Source organism: Clytia hemisphaerica, unplaced genomic scaffold, assembly GCF_902728285.1.
Source record: "Clytia hemisphaerica strain Z4C2 unplaced genomic scaffold, Clytia hemisphaerica genome assembly, whole genome shotgun sequence".
Taxonomy (NCBI): domain Eukaryota; kingdom Metazoa; phylum Cnidaria; class Hydrozoa; order Leptothecata; family Clytiidae; genus Clytia; species Clytia hemisphaerica.
The window spans coordinates 283292-303471 of NW_027104107.1; the positions used below are offsets into that span (position 1 = coordinate 283292).

At 34.0% G+C, this 20180-nt stretch overlaps 1 protein-coding gene across 1 annotated transcript in view; it reads left to right on the plus strand.

Moving 5' to 3' along the window:
* Positions 1-20180, plus strand: part of LOC136813264 (uncharacterized) — a 45122-nt gene that overhangs the window by 23874 nt on the left and 1068 nt on the right. Inside the window, exons 14-17 of the mRNA XM_067069775.1 lie at positions 423-494; positions 1107-1269; positions 16912-17069; positions 17900-18004. Coding sequence (XP_066925876.1) covers positions 423-494; positions 1107-1269; positions 16912-17069; positions 17900-18004 — 498 coding nt within the window. The remainder of the gene's footprint in view (positions 1-422; positions 495-1106; positions 1270-16911; positions 17070-17899; positions 18005-20180) is intronic.

Sequence of the window (20180 nt, forward strand, 5' to 3'; positions counted from 1 at the left end):
TACTATCCACATAAGATATTGACTCTATCTATCTATAAGATGGTGTCAAAATATATTGAGAATTTTGATTGAATTCTCGTTTTTAGCCTTTCAAAGTTCGGGCGAGAAAGTGGCTTTTGCTTTGGGCTATTTACTAGATTTAATCGCATATTTCAATTTGGGTGGGGTTTAAAGACTAGGCCATATTCTGAGCCCTATTCATCCTAGTTTTTGAACTTTTGGATCCTCAGAACTCGTTAAGGTTGTAAGTCTAAAGTCTCATGTTAAAACTCTACCCTTCCAACCTAAGTTAGAGCGCTTTCAAATCAATTGTGGCTATAGGATTTCGTTGGAATTTCCCTATTTTCTCAAATATTATGGCCGGTATTGTAAGTTCGTACATGAAAATATATTTCTCATTAAAACCTTTTTCGTTTTTCCAGCCTCGACAAAGAGTGGTGTTAGAGGTTATACAATACTTCCAAATTATATGAGCTGGTTACAATCTATTGCAGGTACGAAATATATACCATATAGATTTATGAAGCTATATTCTTAAATAACTTGATAACTGTAATTATAGGTCATTAGATTGAGCGTGTTAAACTTGGAGAATCAAATGTCGAAAGATGCTAAAATGAACATACACAAAAACGAGTTTATGTATTTGCATTTTTCAAAACAGTGGAGTTGTTGTCGCGATATGGAATAACCCGTAGTTTTGACCCGCAAAATCTACTGTCGTCCTTAGTCAATCAGAATCTAGGAAAAGATCAAAAAATAACCTCCGTTGCAGATAAAAATAAACTTGACAAAGCTAATATACACGTTTTTTTATAAGAACAAACTATGTAAGAACATAAGGCTTCTATGGCTAAAATGTTAACAATTTAAGAACATTTTAAGGCTTTGTGGATTCAAAAACACCCGATTTCTTTGAAAATGGACAAAAATCGTCACAAAATGCTGAAAATGAGAACATTTATATAAAAAGTTAAGAACAAGGATTCAAAAATTGGATGTTTTTATAAATAAAACGTGTTAGGTGACAATTTCTAAATTCAAAGTGAGACATGATAGCGCTTGATTGACTAACCATAATCAAACTCAACTGTTTTTCTCTCTAGATCAAACGAAAATTCATATCAGCCATGCGTCAACCATCGCAAAAGAATTGAATCCTATGCTTGGTTATTTGAAAGGATCGGGAGGGTTTGAAGTGACCACAGATCTGGACAATCCTGAAGCATCCATGGACTCACGTCTTATCATTTGTCTCATGACTGCAAGGTACCTTATCGGGGAAAACTTCGTTGGGGAAATTTTTGCCGGGGAAAAATATTCGTCACTTGCTGGTAGTTGGTAAACGCATTAAGACCGGGAAAAATTTTCGTCGGGGAAAAATATTCTTCACTTGACCAAAATTTCGTCACTTTTCCCCGACGAAATTTTCCCCGATAAGGTAATTTTTTGTTTCTTTCATTCGATATTTATTCGAAATTAAAAGATATGATGATATGAGCCCTACCCATTGGGGGAATGGGTTCTACTCCTTACGAAGTAGGAATTCCTCCTTCTTCAAGTCGGAACGCTTAGCGCCGCCCAGACACCGCTGGTTCTGTGGACGCGAGACACAGATACAATGATTTATAGTGATGACACTATAACACTCTTGTATCAGAGTAGTGGTACTCAGTTCCCCTCACATGGTATGAGTTGACCTGGGCGAAGGTGTGTTCACTTGCCAAGTGAACCGTAGTACTACAGCGGGAATCGAACTCGGACCTCCCAGGCAGGAGTCAAGAGCGATAACCACCACACCACTACGTAATTAAATGTTCAGTTGATTTTCAAAAGAAAAAATTTAGATAAACGTTTTATTTCACTTTATAGCTTTTGAAAGGAGCTCTTCGATGGTCTACCCCTGGGCACCTAGATTTTCACCATCTGGACATGTGTTTTACCCCTGGACAATTACACGTTATTTTTTACAAGAACAAACTATATAAGAACGAACATAAGGCTTCGATGGCCAAAATGTTAAGAACAAGTTTAGAACATTTTAAGGCTTTGCTAACTCAACGAATTTCATAGGAAAATGGACAAAAATAGTCAAAAAATGGCGAAAATAATAACACGGTGTAAACATTTATTTGCTTAAAACTCAAAAAGTTAAGAACATCCCAAGGCTTCAAAACTTTTGGATGTTCTTATAAAAAAAAAACGTGTATCAAATTGACCTCCCTTGAAACGTAAGTTCTCCTTGGAGATTGTAAATTTACCTCATGAACATTACGGGTTTTCACTTTCTTTTTTTCATAATACCCCTGGACAATATATCCTTCACCTCTTATGTTACACGTTTTTTTATAAGAACATCCAAAAACTTTGAAGCCTGTAGATGTTCTTAATTTTTTTCAGATTTAAGCATAAAAATGTTCTTAACATGTTCTTATTATCGCCATTTTGTGGGTATTTTTGGCCATTTTTCTAAGAAATTGGGTGTTTTAGAGTCCACAAAGCATTAAGATGTTCTTAAATTGTTCTTATCATTTTGACCATCGAAGACTTATGTTCTTATATAGTTTGTTCTTATAAGAAAACGTGTACGGCTTTTTTGGAATACCCAGCTGACACACAACGTTGTTTCAACGTCCATCTAACGTTCACAACGTTCATATAACGTTAGATGAACGTTGAAACAACGTTGAAACAACGTTGTGTGTCAGCTGGTTAGTATCTCCAAAGAAAAGTAATTAATAAACCCAGCTGGCACACATAACGTTGTTTCAACGTTCATCTAACGTTATATGGACGTTGTGAACGTTAGTTAAACGTTTAAACAACGCTGTGTGCCAGCTGGGAAAGACGTTCACCTATAAAGACCTCCCATGCTGCTATTCAGCTTGTACAAGTCCTTTTGAAATAATCTTATTAAACAATGACATAACTTACTCGAAATTGCGTGCAAACCAATTAAATCTTAATAACTTAAAACCCGCAATAATTTGAACGTATTCACCCCTAAAGAGACCGACTTTTCAGTTTATATTATGAAACCCACAAAGTTTTACATATCTTTCTAACCCTAGAAGAAAACCAATTTCTTACCAATGGAACATTAATTAATCGGTTTATGTTTGGTATGTACTGGCTGGACCTCCGAAAACCGACCCGTAGAGAGACTAAATAGTGAGTTTATGTATTTGCACTTTTGAGACAGCAAAGTGACTGAAGAGGTTTGGAATAATCCAGGACGGTAAAAGTGCTCATTTACCGTCATCCTCAGTTGGTCAGGATCTAGCCAAATTAGAACCTTACCGTCTCTATTGCAGAAAAAAACAAATACATTAACTCGGTACTGTTTGCGAAAAAGTTACCCCTACAGACAAATCGGTTATTTATGAACAATTACCTTATCCATCAAGATTCAATGGGGGGGGGGGGGGGTCGTGACCCTTATAATAGTTACATTTTTTACAACCTTCAGAGAGACTTTGGGAAGGTCAAAGAACTGACCCAAAAATTATTCTAATGATTTACAGTATTACAAATTGCAAATTATGAGGAATTTCTTAATTGGATGAAATGCTACATTCAGTATGAGCGTCATTAAGAAAGGATAAAAAATTGAGTTTCAAGTATGAGGCTTGAGGTGAATCTTCGACAAGAAAAGTGAAACCTTCAAATTTGCGCCGCACATTTCGAAAGACGGATTTCATTGATCACTCTTTTATTTTCTCGTTTTAAATTTTTCGAATTCTTGTGGTAGATCTCATTTCAAATCAAGCGTTTGTATGAAAACCATATGGGTTGCATAGGAAAAAAGTGTCTTCAAAACCTACATGAGATTCGGCTATAGCTTGTTGGATAAAACCCAAGCTTTATTAAATCAATTACACGTTTTTTATAAGAACAAACTATATAAGAACGTAAGGCTTCGCTGGCCAAATTATCAAGAACAAGTTAAGAACATTTTAAGGCTTTGTGGAATCTAAAACACCTGTTTTCTAAGGAAAATGGATAACAAATCTCAAAAAATGCTACAAATAAGAACCTGTTAAGAACATCTGAAGGCTCTATTCTATTGGATGTTCTTATAAAAAACGTGTACTTTTATGAGACGATAATCCTAATTTGAAAATGTTTCCTCGTAGTCTTGATGGAATATTTGTAGTTTATAGGCGAAGATAAATTGCTGAAAAAAAAAAGAAGAAAGTATTGCATAACTTTTAAGGATGAAAAAGTTTTGAAATCTCTCTATGTACAACCATGGTCGAAATATATTGAGAATTCAGCGTATTTCTGCGTTTTTTGAAATTTGGAGTTCGGGCGAGAAAGTCGATTTTGGGCCATCTCTCAAATTAAATAGGATATTTTAATTTGGCTCTGGTTTATAGGCCTCCAGGCTATATTATGAGCCTTATTGGACCATTTTTGAACTTTAGGATCTTAAGTCTCATGTTAAAACTCAGAGTTAAAACTCTACCCTTCCAACCTACTTTAGAGCACTTATACAAATCGATTGTGCTTTCCAACTTCCCGGTGGATTTTACCTTTTTTTCTCAAATATTACGACCATGATTGTACAAGAAATCTTCGCACAGGATTTTCAAAGTTATTCCTTCTAGCAGTCTAAGGATATGTTTTAGAAAGAGCAATGAATTAATCGGACTGGAAACTGGAAACGTTTGACCGCGATATCGAAACAACTTTTTAATCCTCTCTAATGACATTGCAATAAATATCTTAAAGAGAGAGAGAGGGGGACCACACAAGAGGAATCTTTTTGGTTGAGACTGACTTTACAATTAATTGCACAGACATGGAATTTGGCTCAAGATCGTTTGTAAGCTTAATATAAAAAAAATGGATATATCCTAGCTGGCGCACAACGTTGTTTCAACGTTTAAATAACGTTCACTACGTCCATATAACGTTAAATGAACGTTGAAATAACGTTGTGTGCCAGCTGGGATAGTTACAGATTTCTTGTGTCAAAGGATGTCATGTTATATTGGATTAAAACAAAAATTTAAAAATTCATGTAACAATTTTTATTTTTCTGGAAGCTTTTCGGTGTTTATACCATCATCAGGTTCATATCACAGATATCTTATATGAAACACTAGATGGGACTTTTATGTTTTTCCCAAGCTAGTGGAGGTGTAAGCTAAATCATGCGTTTTATTTGCAAAAATTTGAACACGGGTCAGTTCCGGCGGTTACAAATTTAAAGGTTTTGTTTTTAAATAAGAGTGATATCTTTTGCTTACTCGTCAATTTTTTTAGTTCACAAGCTTTTTCACATTAGATTAACACGGATTTGGAGCAAGATTTATCAGAAAGAGGAAAAGAAAAACATTTTTTTTTGCATATTTCAGCATAATGTAACAATAGGTAGACACTGTGCTGATATGAAATATGTGTCTGATATGAAACGGAATCACTTATGTAAAAATAAAACCTTTAATCATAATAAACAACCAGCATGGAAGAGAGAAACCCAGCTGACACACAGCGTTGTTTTAATGTTCAAATAACGTTATTTGGACGTTATTAATGTCACATGGACGTTTTTTTTGACGTTGTGTGCCGTTTGGGAATGGTCTTTGATTCTTAAAGATGGCGTAAAAATTTTTTTCATCCAGGGACGTTGCAGCTTCATCTATTGTTTTATATTAGATATCTGTGGTTGGACCCTCTGGTTTGGGGGTTTTTCAGTTTGTAAAAATGTATTTCAGTGAAATACCTTCAAAAAGAGAGAAAACCTTTTCCTCCAAGCGTTAGCTTATAAAGTCTGTTCCTAAATATTTGCAACCAGAACGTTAAAGTATAAGTAAAAAGTAGATGCAATTGTAAGTAGTATGTTGTCAAGATAATTTTGAGTGAACTTTGACCCGTGTAGCACCAGACTTAACGGAAAAAAAACATAGAAAAGACAGTTAGTTGGCCGAGTATTAATGAAGATACAGGATCCTGGCGCAGAATTCTATTGGTTGTTTAACAATTGTTGAAATCATGTGATATGCTGTCTTGATTGAAAATGCGTGAATCTGTTTTGCTAACCTTATCAACGGCTTTTTTGGCACGAAATTCAAACCAAATGTAAACTGTGTCCTAAATACCATTCTCTCACTGAGTAGCTTCTTATTTATTGGGTGGTGTAAGTTCTGGTTGAAGAGTATGGAGCTACTAACTCCTTTCCCAGGAAATCTTGAATATTATTGTAAATGAGTACAGCGAGACAGGTGTTCTTTAGAATAGGTTTGCACTTTTTTGTAAGAACAAACTATGTAAGAACATAAGGCTTCGATTGCCAAAATGTTAAGAATAAGTCAAGAACAAGTTAAGAACAAGTTAAGAACATTTTAAGGCTTTGGGGACTCTAAAACATCCGATTTCTTAGAAAGATTACACACAAAATACTCACCAAGTGAAAATTAAGAATATGTTAAGAATAATTTTAGGCCTAAAACTCAAAAAGTTAAGAACATCCGAAGGTTTCAAAACTTTTGGATGTTCTTATAAAAAAATGTGTACCATAATGATGTGATGACCTCCGTAATTGGTATTCATGTCATTTCGTTCGTTTGTATTGTAATACGCGTGGTTAAATATACGCCTCCATGTTGGCTTGTTTTAATGATGGAGAAAAAGGAAAAAAATTCTTAGATTTGTGGGTAATTTAGTAAAAAGGAAGATCGGGGGTGGTTGTTTATACTTTTTTTTGATAGCTGAGTCTTCCTGTTTGTGTGGGCTTGTTTGGCGGTTCTCAATTTAATATTTTGGGCGTTTCGTTAAAATAAAAGGAGGTTGACTTTCTAAAAATGATCTTCTCTGCATAGAATTTTTTCTAGAATTTAGAACTGGAAATATCTGGGGATCGTTGAATTTTTTGAAGCTTTTGGATGTTCTTAATTTTTTGATTTTTCAGCCTAAAAATGTTCATAACATGTTCTTATTTTTGCTACTTTGTGAATATTTTCATTATTCCTTTTTCGTAAGAAACCGGATGTTTTAGAGTCTTCAAAGCCTTCGAATGTTCTTAACCTGTTCCTAACATTTTGGCCATAGGAGCCTTATGTTCTTACATAGTTTGTTCTTATAAAAAAAGAATGTGTACTCTTTTTCTTGGTTGTAAGTGTGAGTATGACGGGGGTCGCTTTTTAATTTTCAAAATCGAGAGTGTTTTGTGGGTTCTGTGAAGGCCAAAAAAAATAGTTTTTTACCTTAATTAAATCACTTTTGTTTATGGGATGGGTGCTCAAAAAGTTAAGAACATCCGAAGGCTTCAAATATTTCGGATGTTATTATTAAAAGAAACGTGTTTATACAATTTTGTGTTTTGAGATGGGTGCTTATTTTAGGAGAGGAACTTCTTTTAATTTTTTAATTTGGTCACACACTGTGTTTGATATTCAAAAATAGTTTAATTTTTCAAAAAACTTTTACAAACTGTTCTATAAATTGATATCCCCAACAAGGGGTGTAAGATAGTGTTATTTGAATAAAATTCACATTAAAAGTGTTTTGAGAAAATTCTCATATAGAACTTCTTAAAATGAAGACACGTTTTTTTATAAAAAATTTTTGAAGCCTTTGGATGTTCTCAACTTTTTGAGTTTTAAAAGTGTTCTTAACATGTTCATATTTTGACTATTTTGTGAATATTTTGGGCCGTTTTCCACAGAAATTGGGTGCTTTAATTGAGTCCACAAAGCCTTAAAATGTTCTTAACTTGTTCTTAACATTTTGGATATCGAAGCTATATGTTCTTATAAAGTTTGTTTTTATAAAATAAAAACGTATACGCATTATTTCTCTATAAGAACATTAGAAATTAAAGCTAAATATTCACAAAATGTCAAAACTAAGAGTATTATTGAACTTTAAATCCAGAGTGCTTCAAAAATATTTAAGGTTCTTACAAAAAAAGTATAGTAAATTTGATAAGCTTATTTATAAATGAACAACAAGTTCCCATAGATGATGGAGTGATAACTCAACCGAACTGGACCACCAGCAAAGAAGTTCTTCCCTTTTGTTTTTCAAAGTTTGGAAAAAGGGGAACGACAACAAGTAAATCGTGAAGAGTTTTATATTCAGAATCAAAAGTTGCTCAAAATCAACATTTCTGTGTAGACTTTACTGAATTATTTTGGTATTTGAGGTTTTTGTTTTTTTATGTTATTTTAAAGATATTTTGTTATTTTAGAATGTACCTGACATTTTCTAAAAGAATGTCAGATATCCTCATGGACCTTGCAGTTTAAACGTCTTCTGAAAGTAAAACAATAGTGCAACAAACCATCACGATTACACGCTTTTTTATAAGAATACACTTTATAAGAATGATGAAAATGGCCAAAAATTTAAGAATATGTTAAGAATAGTGTAGCTTTCGTATTTTTTAAATGAAAGAAATCGAGTTCTTAGATTTTCTGCAAATTCAAATTTTTTTGCGAGACACCATGTAGTTTTGTTTTTCGTTTTGATTTTTAAATACGTGGTTTCATTTTGTAGTTCTCTTATTAATTTTAGCGTACACTTCTTTTTTATCAAAAGAACATCCAAAATATTTCAAGCTCTCGGTTATGTTCTTAACTTTTTAGAGTTTTAAGCCCAAAAAGGTTCTCGACATGCTCTTATATCCCCAATTTCTTGATCATTTTTGTCAATTTTGTCTAAGAAGTTGGGTGACTCCCAAAAGCCTTAAAATGTTATTGACTTATTGTTCTTAACCTTTTTGCCATCGAAGCCTCATGTTCTAAAGGCCGGTCTCCACTTGCGCGCGCTGCGATCGCTCTTCTTCGAGCAAAGCTTCCACGCTATTGGTCAAAAGAAAAATGAAGCAACTCCATTGGTGCGATATGACGTAACGATCGCGCGCTTGAAAAAATTCAACTTTTTTTCCAAGCGCGCGCTGCGTTTTTATGACGTAATCTTTTCTCCAAGCAAAAATGATTGAAGCCAAAGTTGCGATCGCAGCGCGCGCAAGTGGAGACTGGCCTTTATATAGTTTGTTCATTATAAAAAAACGTGTATTTTCCTGCAGAACCAAATGAAGCTATGTATTTTGTCGGTCCCTCTTCGGATGGATCTGGTTTGACGGTTGGTTCATCAGCAACTGGTAAAATGTCATTCAGTGCCTGGTAACTGGGTTGACTGTCGAAAAGAATATGAGTCAGGAGGAGTATGTTATTAAGATCCTCAAGAAATTCGGCATTTTGTTTTTTGAACGCCCCTTGTCCTACTTCCTACTTGTGTCAAAACTTATTTCAAGAAATTTGATTCATATTCTTAGTAATTCCATGCAATTACTATGAAAGTATTTAGATGATCAATAAATCAAATTTCCCATCTCCTCTGATTACTAATGTTATTCAATGGACAATGCAAAGCTATTGTCCAATTAAAATTGAGATAATTTATCTTGATTAATATTTGATGTCATGAGGCGGGTCCTTTTTGAAAAGGGTTTTTTTAAATCTTACTTTTTATTATATTGTGACTATTTTTTTGTCATTCCAAGTTTATTTTAGTTTAGAATTAATTCATTAACTCAAATTTAGGGGAGCGCACGGGATTTGCGATTTCCGAAATACCGAATAATTTTGCCAAAATTTCCAAAATTCCGTAAAGAAATACTTCCAATTCCCGTACCATTTTTTTGGGTATTTTTCCTCGTTTTGACTAATCTTTTATCAAATTTGATTTTTCATGTATGAATAACGAAAAAGGGGATAAAAACTTCATAATACCAAAATTTCGAAGCAAAAATTCATGGATTTCCGATACCGAAGTAATTTCAGAATTCCGAAATACCGAAGGAATTTTGCCTGATTTCCGAGATTCCGGAGAAAAAAGGGTCGATTTCCGCAATTCCGAAAAACCGTACGTCCCCCACATTTAGAAAGGGTGGCTTAGAAAGGCAGGGGGTAGGCTAGGGGAATTTGAATGACGGAAAGGTGTTCAGTGGTAAAAGGAGAGGAGAGAATAAAGTAAAACAGGGCCAAATTTGGAGGTTCTTTGATCACTCGTTGACCAAAAATGCTTAAAAACGGTAAAAATCTCAAAAAAGTGGATTTTTGTCAAATTTTTGCATTCTCTTCTTGCTGGAAGGACTCACTTTTGAATTTTTTTTGCTTGACCATGAAGCACAATCCAATTCCTACGACTTAAACTAAAAATGACGATTTCTGACTCAAGCTGGACATTACAGGAGGGCTTCACCTTCCATAAAGCCCATGTCTAGTATACTCGTCAATGGCACTTAAAGGGTTAAGAACGTTTTTAGGCTTAAAACTCAAAAAGTTGAGAACATCCGAAGGCTTCAAAGGTTTTGGATTTGCTTATAAAAAAATTGTATACTAAAGTCTGTCTCGAAATAATTTGCAGCTGGAGAAAAAAATGGCTGTAACTTTTGATAGAATTCGAATCAAGTTGCGGTTTTGTGCTCGTTAAAAAGATATTCGTGAGTGGAATATTATCAAGTAAAAAAATTGAGAAAAAAAAGGAAAATGAAAATGAAAAATGAAGAAGAAAAAAATCAACTTCTTGTAGAAATGTGGTATAATTATCATTTTCACAGGAGTGACTCTTCAATCTTAGATCATCATCACTGTGAAAAAATTTTTCAAAAATATTCATTTAATCAAAAGATATCAAACAAAGTTTATTGCTGGTTGATCGACAAAAGGCAGGTTTTTCGTTTTTTTTTGTCGTTTTTTACTACTTTATAGAGTCAACCAGCAATAAATTTTGTTTGATATCTTTTGATTGAATGAATATTTTTGAAAAATTTTTTGACAGTGATAATGATCTAAGATTGAAGAATCACTCCTGTGAAAATGATAATTATACCACATTTCTACAAGAAGTTGATTTTTTTCTTCTTCATTTTTCATTTTCATTTTCCTTTTTTTTCTCAATTTTTTTACTTGATAATATTCCACTCACGAATATCTTTTTAACGAGCACAAAACCGCAACTTGATTCGAATTCTATCAAAAGTTACAGCCATTTTTTTCTCCAGCTGCAAATTATTTCGAGACAGATTTTAAATTCCGTCAAAACATTTACACGTTTTTTATAAGAACAAACTATATAAGAACATGAAGCTTCGATGGCCAAAATGTTAAGAACAAGTTAAGAGCATTTTAAGGCTTCGCGGACTCGAAAACAGCCAATTTCTTAGGAAAATGGATGAAAATACATGAAAAATGGGGAAAATAAGAACATGTTAAAAACATTTTTAGGCTTAAAACTCAAAGAGTTAAGAACATCCGAAGGCAGGCTTTAAAAAATTTTGATTTGCTTATTAAAAAAAGTGTATTAATTAAGGAGATCACTACGCGTGAAAGAGCGAAAAAACGACCACCCTGTAACTACAAATGGCCTATTAGATAGAAAGTTCCGTAATTACAAATAAATAGTTTTATAGACGTCCATATAATGTTCAGGATTGAATAACGATAATTCAAAATCGGATATCTGGCTTAATTAATATGTAACCTGAAATGTGATGTAAAGTTGTTTTTTTTTGACAAATGCATTATATTGTTTCATCAATACATTTGAATGTCGGATAGAATTGAACAATCGACGGCATTTTAAATATTGTAGTCGTGTATTTATATGACCTCGCATCAGTACTGCCTGGCATTATTCATTTTTCGCTTTTTTTTTTTTTTTTTGAAATTGAATTTGTGAAAGTTTTTGAGAAGCTGTCAATAATTTACTCAATAAGTACTAGTTATATCATGAGGGTATGAGTGCAATACGACAAATATTTTACTTGTTCCAAGATTTTTCCATAATATTTCAAAATATCGGAAAATATCGGAATGAGTATTAAGATATTTGCGTATTGCACTCGAAGTCATGCAACAACTACAGTGTACGAAATTGACAGTTTCAGGGTTTCAGGTTAGATTTGCTAAGTCTCAGTGGGAATGTGAGGCTAACTAAAGCCTCTGGTTTGTGCCTTAAACCATCCAGACTTCGTAAACAAAACTAGATAACCTGAAACAACATCCCCTTCTCACAGACGACCCTGTAGAATTTTTTTAGCCAGTGGGGATAAAAGTAACGGACTGAAACTCGATGGGGATTGATATTCACATATTTTTTTATGAATTGGGATATCAATTATTTTTTAAGTCGGAAAAATAGTACAATATTTTGCAGTGAGGATTTGTTTATTGGTTTATTTGAATATTTTCAGTGGGGACGATATTTTGGCAAATTTTTCCACTGGGAAAGGTTCCCAGTGGGTCTGTGAGAAGGGGGTGTGATAAACAAAATCGTAATGACACATTTTGCTATGGATATCAAATATAACTTCAACTCTTGTTTCAGTGAAAATAATAGTTAAAGACTTTTTGAAACATTGCTCTTCAGGCGGGACAAAGACATTATTAAAAGGTAATCTGTAAGTACTTCGTTGTGGATTAATTTAAGGTTTCAAAAAGTCTTAAAACTCGAAAATTTAAAAGAAAATAATATCTTTCTCTTTGTAATCAAAATTATATTCCTAAAAATATATTTTTTTCAAAGTATAACAACTTTCGTTTTTATGAAACAAACATCATAAACCTTATTATCCCGAGCTTTTACTTTTGTAGCCCTGGGTGGGGTTGGAGCCGTCTATCAGCTTTGGTAATTTTTTGCCAAAGATGCTCTTCCATCTGCAAAAGAGTTCGATGAGGAAATAAAAGTTTTTGATGATGCCATCGAAAAAAAAATATATCATAAAATCTTAATCATTAAATCACCAACTACTACGAATTAGATTTATGCTGAAAATGACTAAAAATGTATGGTGACGTCATCATTTCAAAAGAATTTTTTCTATGAATATTCCAATTGGTTTTGTCAATACCTATCATGTTTCAAAATATGATAATCTAATAAGTAGCTCAGAGTATTTGAAGATTTAAAGTTTTAAAGAATTTTAGTTGGGCCTTATTATACCCAATGCACTATAGAGCGTGCACGGCCCTAAAAATTCTCACATGCACTTAATAAGATCTTATTAAAGGTCATTAAGTTTGAGATTGCAAAGGGTTTTTGCTGAGATATACATAAAAATTATATCATCGTGGTCGATCATATCCTCGGGTAAACGGTGTAGTGGCGTGGTGGTCATCGCTCTTGACTCCCGTCTAGGAGGTCCGAGTTCGATTCCCACTGTAGTTGTGTGCTCACTTTATCTGATATTCCGATGGTGTATTGGCGGCCGCCCACGCTAAAGCTCTGAAGGAGCGGGCCAATATCACCATCGGAGACCTATAGTTGTCATCGTTTGATGTACCGCATCACAGTCGTGTCTAGCTGTCCTTACACTTTTTGCTTGACTATCGGTTGCACCCGACTGAATTTAGCATGAAAATCTCTGCTGCCTGAGAAACCTTACAGAAAAATGAAAAATGGTAACCCAAAGGTTCCAGATGTTAAAATTTTCCCGACCTTCAGAGTTTTAGCGTGTCGGAAGAAAATTTCTACATCGAGTACCAGATAAGTGCTCACTTTGCAAGTGAACACACCTTTGCCCGGGTCAACCCATACCATGTGAGGGGAATTGGGTACCACTACTCTGATGGTTGGAGTGTGGCTGATATGCCAGATATCGTGGTGTGTGGCGTCTCTCATCCCGTTCCGCGCAGTTCAAGTGTCATCACTATGCATCATGGTATCTGTGTCTCGCGTGCACAGAACCACCGGTGTCTGGAGAGCACAAAGCGTTCCGATTTGTAAAAGAATGAATTTCTATTTTTCAAGGAGTAGGCCCCATTCCCCGATGGGGAGGGCTCATATCATCCTAAGTGGGGTACTCTTGTGTGCTTAATTGTAGGGGGTGATTTGGCAGTTTTTGGAAAAAAAATCACCCCCAAATCACTTTATAAAAACACACCTTCCCCCACATTTTATGACCTTTATACTACGAAGTGCCAAAATTGGCCAAAAAATCATTTTCCTAGGATTTTTAGCAAGATCAGGTCAATAGCATTTAATTATGACCCCCCCCCCCCCATTTTGGTGATTTTTATCCGGAGTACCCACCCCCCTGCTTATTCCACCCCCAACCTACAATCAAGCACACAAGAGTAGGCAGTGAAATATAAACATGAAAAGTCTTGAAAATACTGTACCCAGCTGGCACACAACGTTGTTTCAACGTTTAACTAACGTTCACAACGTCCATATTACGTTAGATGAACGTTGAAACAACGTTATGTGCCAGCTGGTAGGGATTGGGCAAATCAAGAGATGGATTCTGATCCTACTCTTCACCAGAGTAAATAAAATGTATGTCATCCGGAAGCCTTTTGTTTTATTATTTACAAATCAAGCTTGTGTTGAGAAATCGGTTCATTGTTTTGCTCATATTTTGATCATGTGATGAAACTTGAACCAATCCAAAGAGGCGTATTTGGTAACGTGATCAAAAGCTGATCAAAAATCGATTTTTAATTTTTGTCAATAACAATGAAAAAAAATTGATAAAAGAAATTACATCAACACTCTACAGTACGGACAACGGTGGAGTAGGAAACATAAAAGTTTTGAAAAAGGAATATAAAATAATGGGAGTAAGTCCTAGTTTTCTTTTCATTAGAGTAAATTAACAGTTATATAAAGGTCATTTCAGTGCATTCATTGTAGATTATAAGGTTGTTGGTTTTAGCAGGGTTCTGGAGACCTCGTGAAGGTTTTTGGACCTACCCCGGTGGAGGTCCTATAAATTAACCTTTGTCCGTTCGTCCGTTCGTTCGTTCGTTCGTTCGTTCGTTATTAGCTTTCCTCATGATTGGCTCATTAGTTTTTTCTGATTTTTTGCACAAAGATGCATAACTATAAACCCTCGAATGTGACGGAGCCCGATTTTCAAAAAAAAAAATTTGGGGCAAATTTGGGACAAAAAACGGCTAAAAAACAGGTTTTTTGGACTTTGTGAAAAATTAGGTCGTTAATTTTTTCTGATTTTTTGCATGAAAGTAGGGTACCATCGTAGGTAAAAGATGGCTTAAGCAGATTTTTGCAAAAAAATTTTGTTGGCTCAAAAAACGCATGTTTATCTATAAGAATCACTATTAATAAGCATACATCAATGTTCTTAGTCAAATTGCTCAACTTCTTTATGAGATAGATGTTTTTTTTTGCTCAGGAGGGCTTACTTTTAAAAAATATGTGTGTTTAAACATGAAATTTTGGTTGCTTGCGTGTTTTTATAGGAAAACTGGCCAAATTCGATATTCTTTTATAAGCACATTATCAATTACTTAGGTATTAGCTTTTCTCGAGATTGGCTCTTTCATTCTTTATTATTTTTTAAACAAAGATGTATAACTATAAACCCTCGAATGTGACGTAGCCCGACTTTCGAAAAAACAAATTTGGGGGCAAATTTCAGCTAAAACACGGCTAAAAAAAGGGTTTTTTAGACTATGTGAAATATTGGATCATTGTTTTTTTCTGACTTTTTGCATGAAAGTAGGTAAAAGATGGCTCAAGCAGATTTTTGTAAAAAAATAATTTTTCAGCTCAAAAAACGCATCTTTATCTATAAGAATCACTATTAATAAGCATACATCAATGTTCTTAAAATTACTGAATTTTTTTATGAGATATGTTTTTTTTGCTCTCGAAGTCTTGAATATGGAAGAATATTTCAAGAGCATGAAGTTTTGGTTTCTAAACGTTTTTTATAAGAAACAAACGACTAATTTTAATAGATCGTCACTATTTGTGTTCTGAATGATTGTTTAATGGTCACGCTTATGTAGATATCAATTATATACGTGTTAAATGCATAACCAGGTAGGTCCATAAAAGTATCACTTGTTCGAATTCAAAATTCCCTTTTGTATTATTGAGAAGATTGTTTATTTTGGAAAGTGAAACACCCCAAGAATTTTTCCCAAAATATCAGAAAGTTGTTATAGTTGGACTGCTTATTTTATTATTTTTATGGATGCTATTTTTATGGGAGTTATTTTCTTTGCTTCTGAGAATACCGAAACTAAAGAGGTGGAAATAACATCTTTAGTGCAATCTGCGTCGAAATATAATGAGAATTTTGGTTATTTCCTCGAGTGGTTTTCGATTTTCCAGGGCTAAAAGACTGATTTTAGTTCTTCCACCGTCACTAAAGGGCTTTTAAGTTGAAAACTTCCCTTCTGTATTATTTAAGAGATTGTTTATATTGGAAAGTGAAAACACTCCAAAATTTCCCAAAATATCATAAAGTTGTTTCAGTTGGACTGCTTGTTTTATTGGCTTATTTCCTTGGATGCTATTTTGAAGTTATTTTCCTTGATTCTGAGGATACCAAAACTAAAAAGGTGGACATGACACCTTTAGTACAATCTACGTCGAAATATATTGAGAATTTTTGTTATTTCCTCGATTTTCGAAATTTGAACTTTGGGCGAGAAAGTCGCTTTTGGACTATCTGTTTTTAAAATGAAATCGAATATTTCAATTTGAGAGAAATCCATAGACCTCCAGACTATATTCTGAGCCTTATTGAACTTTTGGATCCTCAGATCCTAAGGTCCTGAGTCTTAAGTCTAGCGTTAAAACTTTACCCTTCCAACCTAAGTTACAGAGCTTCCAAATCGTTTGTGGCTATAAGACTTCGTGGAAATTTTTCTTTTTCCACAAATATTATGACCTTGATTGTAGTTTGTATTAGTTTGGTATTGTTATTTTGAAGCTCTTTACTGGCTTTTGGGGAGGGGAGGAGGTGACAGAAATTAAAATGTAAAGCGAATAACGTTTTTTTTATTCTATCAATATTTCTACTGGTTCTAAGGAATGAAAATAAGCTGCCAGCTATTTTAGGCAGCATGACAGACTAGATTGAAAATTCAAAATTTGTTGCACTTTTAGAATTATTAAGGGTATATTGTTATTTTTTTTCAGTTATTTCGACGAAAACTGTATATCCAAATTGAAAAATAACATCAAGGACAAGAAGATTATTTTGGCGACCTTTGAACAAGACATTTCACTGGATGCGCACACCAACTTGAATGATTTGTTGTTAAATAAAGTCAAAGTTGATATCTCATCTGGCAAAGGTAATTTTGAGACTTGATTTAATGGTATCTAATTAACGATTTTAACACGGGATCTTAATTTTTATTCACGTGTGACGTGATCCCTCTACGAGTTTAACTTTACAAAGAAGCAAAATGTTCGAAACAAAGGTTTTAAATCTATTGTTTCAACCTCATCATCTATAAGCCAGCTTTATCAAGAATGAATTTCAAATCCGAAATTATGTTAAATTTATTTTCATAGGTTTAAGTCTTGAAAAAGGGGTTCAAAAAAGAATCTCCCATGCTGAAGACGTAATTTTTGAATGAAAGGTCAGACCACTAGATTAGATGCAATGATTTCAGAGATTATCTGAGTTTTTTGACTAATTGAGATAGACCCTTTGGATTATGGTTGAAGTTTTTCAGACCAGGTTTTATTGAGATACCTCGTCTCTGCATTCTTCTCTTAATTTTCCTTCGACCCTTTTGATCGCCAGGTTTTTTGAGTGCACTCCCTACTGGAAAACAGAATATGTTTTAGTTTGACAGTAATGGCAAATTTAGGCTTGGGAGATTTGCCACTGCTGGCAAAACCCAGGTTGTTTCCGTGCAACGTGATAGATAGATTTACGTGATAGATATTATGAAATGCAAATAGGATCATTTTTTTACTGATGATGGTACTATGTTGAGGCCGAAACGTTTGGAATAAAAACAAATTTCAAAATGAACCAGAAACAACTATCCTATTATTAAATCTATTACTCAAGCTGTATGGAAGGATTGATTTATTTAAACATAGGATAAAATTATTTTCTGGAATAGTCTGTGATATGTTTTTCTTGCCTACACTTTCCATTTTTTTATAGGATCTGGATCAGCTTACCAACCGGATACAGAAGAATTGAAGAAACTTGTTGAACTTTGTAATACGGCTGTTTTTGGTCATGGCAGCCTTGGTGATGTAAAACGAAGTAAGTTTTCTTTTTCTTCTCATAGATGAGTTTATTATGGTCCGTTTGGCGCTTCATAATCACGTGATATCAAGCTTAAAAAAGGTGTCTTTTTGAAAGCATGTTGTTAGATCACTGATGACAATCCGCTCACCCACTTCAGCGGCTCTTATTTTATTTACAAGAGTCTTTTGCTGGAATTCAGTTTTAGTTGCACTCTTGACAGCCAAAGATTAAGTGTTTATTATTTTAGCGAAGGAATATCATTTTAGAAACCAAACTTTTCTGAAAATAGAATGCAGAAAAAAATGTCAAAACACTTATATTACCGTGTGTTAAGGATTCTTTTTTCATTTATTAATGGTATAATCAGAACCCCACTCCCTGTTTCTCACAGACCCAATGGGAACCCTTCCCTCTGGAAAAATTGTCCAAAATATCGTCCCCGGTGGAAAGTTATCTTCCCATTTTTGCTCCCACTGAAAATGATCAAATAAACATTATCCTCACTGCAAAATATTATATTTTCCAATCCCTACTGAATCTTCTGACTTGAAAACGAAAGAATTTAAATCCCCGTCCATGAAAAATATCAACCCCCGTCGAGTTTCAGTCTGTTATTTTTACCCCCACAAGCTGAAAAAATCTTACATACCGGATCTGTGAGAAGGGGGTGTATCAGCTACCTGTTGTAACTGCACATTTTTTTTATAAGGAACCTTAACTTGGCTCCAAGCCTGGAGTTCCTTATTTTTCGAGAGAACTTCAGCCTCAAAATTCCTTAACAATTCCTAGTTTTTCGGACCATTTTGAGCCTCAAGTTCCTAATAAACGTGTTCCTTATAATAAAAACATGTATGACTACTGCGAGTTTTCAAAGTTTCAAGTCTTCCCGTGAAACTCTCTCTACCTTTATAATCATTCTTGATTGACCTACATTTCTCACGACTTGCACTTCTCAACTCGAACACGTTTGGGGAACACAAATTTGTTCAAGTTAATGAAATTCTGAGATATAGAGTTAGGTTTGAAAGGCATTGTTTACTGAAGGGACTGGATAACTCGAGGGGTAAATGACTTGAAAAAAGGTGTACGATACTTTTTGACTTTTTGAATTTTTGAATTTTCATTTGACTTTTTGACTTTTTTCAAACTTTCATTTTGACTTTTTCCCGACAAAAACGCCCAGCGGGCACCCAAAATTTTCCACCCAGATCTTCCAAAAACGCCAACTGACCATCAATTTTGCTCGACCATTCAAGAAACTTTTTGGACTTTTTCAATATTTTTCTTTGACTTAATTAACTTAATTAACTCTTCAACTTTTTTCTCAAAATTTTTGACTTTTTCTTTGACTTTTTGACTATTTTTTGACTTTTTTTGACTCTTTTTTTTTAACTTTTTGTAGAGAAGTACAGCACGATAATTTTTCGAGTGATTTACCCCTCGTGAAAACTTGTTCGAGTTAAGGAGACATTCGAGTTATAGAGGTTCGAGTTGAAGAAATTGAACTGTATATTATGTTATGTTATTGATATCTCTAAGTAAAATCAACTGGTTTTAAATTACACGAGAGAGAGAGAGGGCTATGAAGCGTGGGTAGATTATTTTGAGAGTGCTTCAGGAATTGAAAGACAGAGAGGGCTAAGAGGACATTATCAAAATAAACTCCTTATTTATTATTAGCAAAATATACAAATAGGTATTTTTAATTGGTTGAATCGTCAGAGTTGTCTTTGGCATTTGATCAATTACTGGAAAAAAAATTGCTGTGACATTTGAGTTAATTCTAGGTGCAAAAATCCATTATTTTAACACTCTATAACGCGAAAAGCTGCTGAAAAGATTCTTTATATTACAGTTTTTCACCTTAAATTGGCTCAAAATGTTATGGTGAAATTTTTTTTGATTTTTTTCACTGAATTTCACTGAGTTGTCAGAGTTTTGAAAAGAGTGGATTATTTTGAGCCGAAAAAATATTGTTGTTGTGTTGATTTCTGGCATTTTTTTAACTTAATTTCTAAAATTTTTGCCCAGCAATGTGTGGTTGTAGAATTATTGTATTATTATTATTTCAAGGACAAAGAAAAAATACATCAGTTATTTTCTTATTTTCCCTGGTTCCTAATCTATTCTTCCTGTCTTTGAGAAAGGATAACAAAATTATGTGTTTGTGTCGCATAGTAAATGCTTCCTC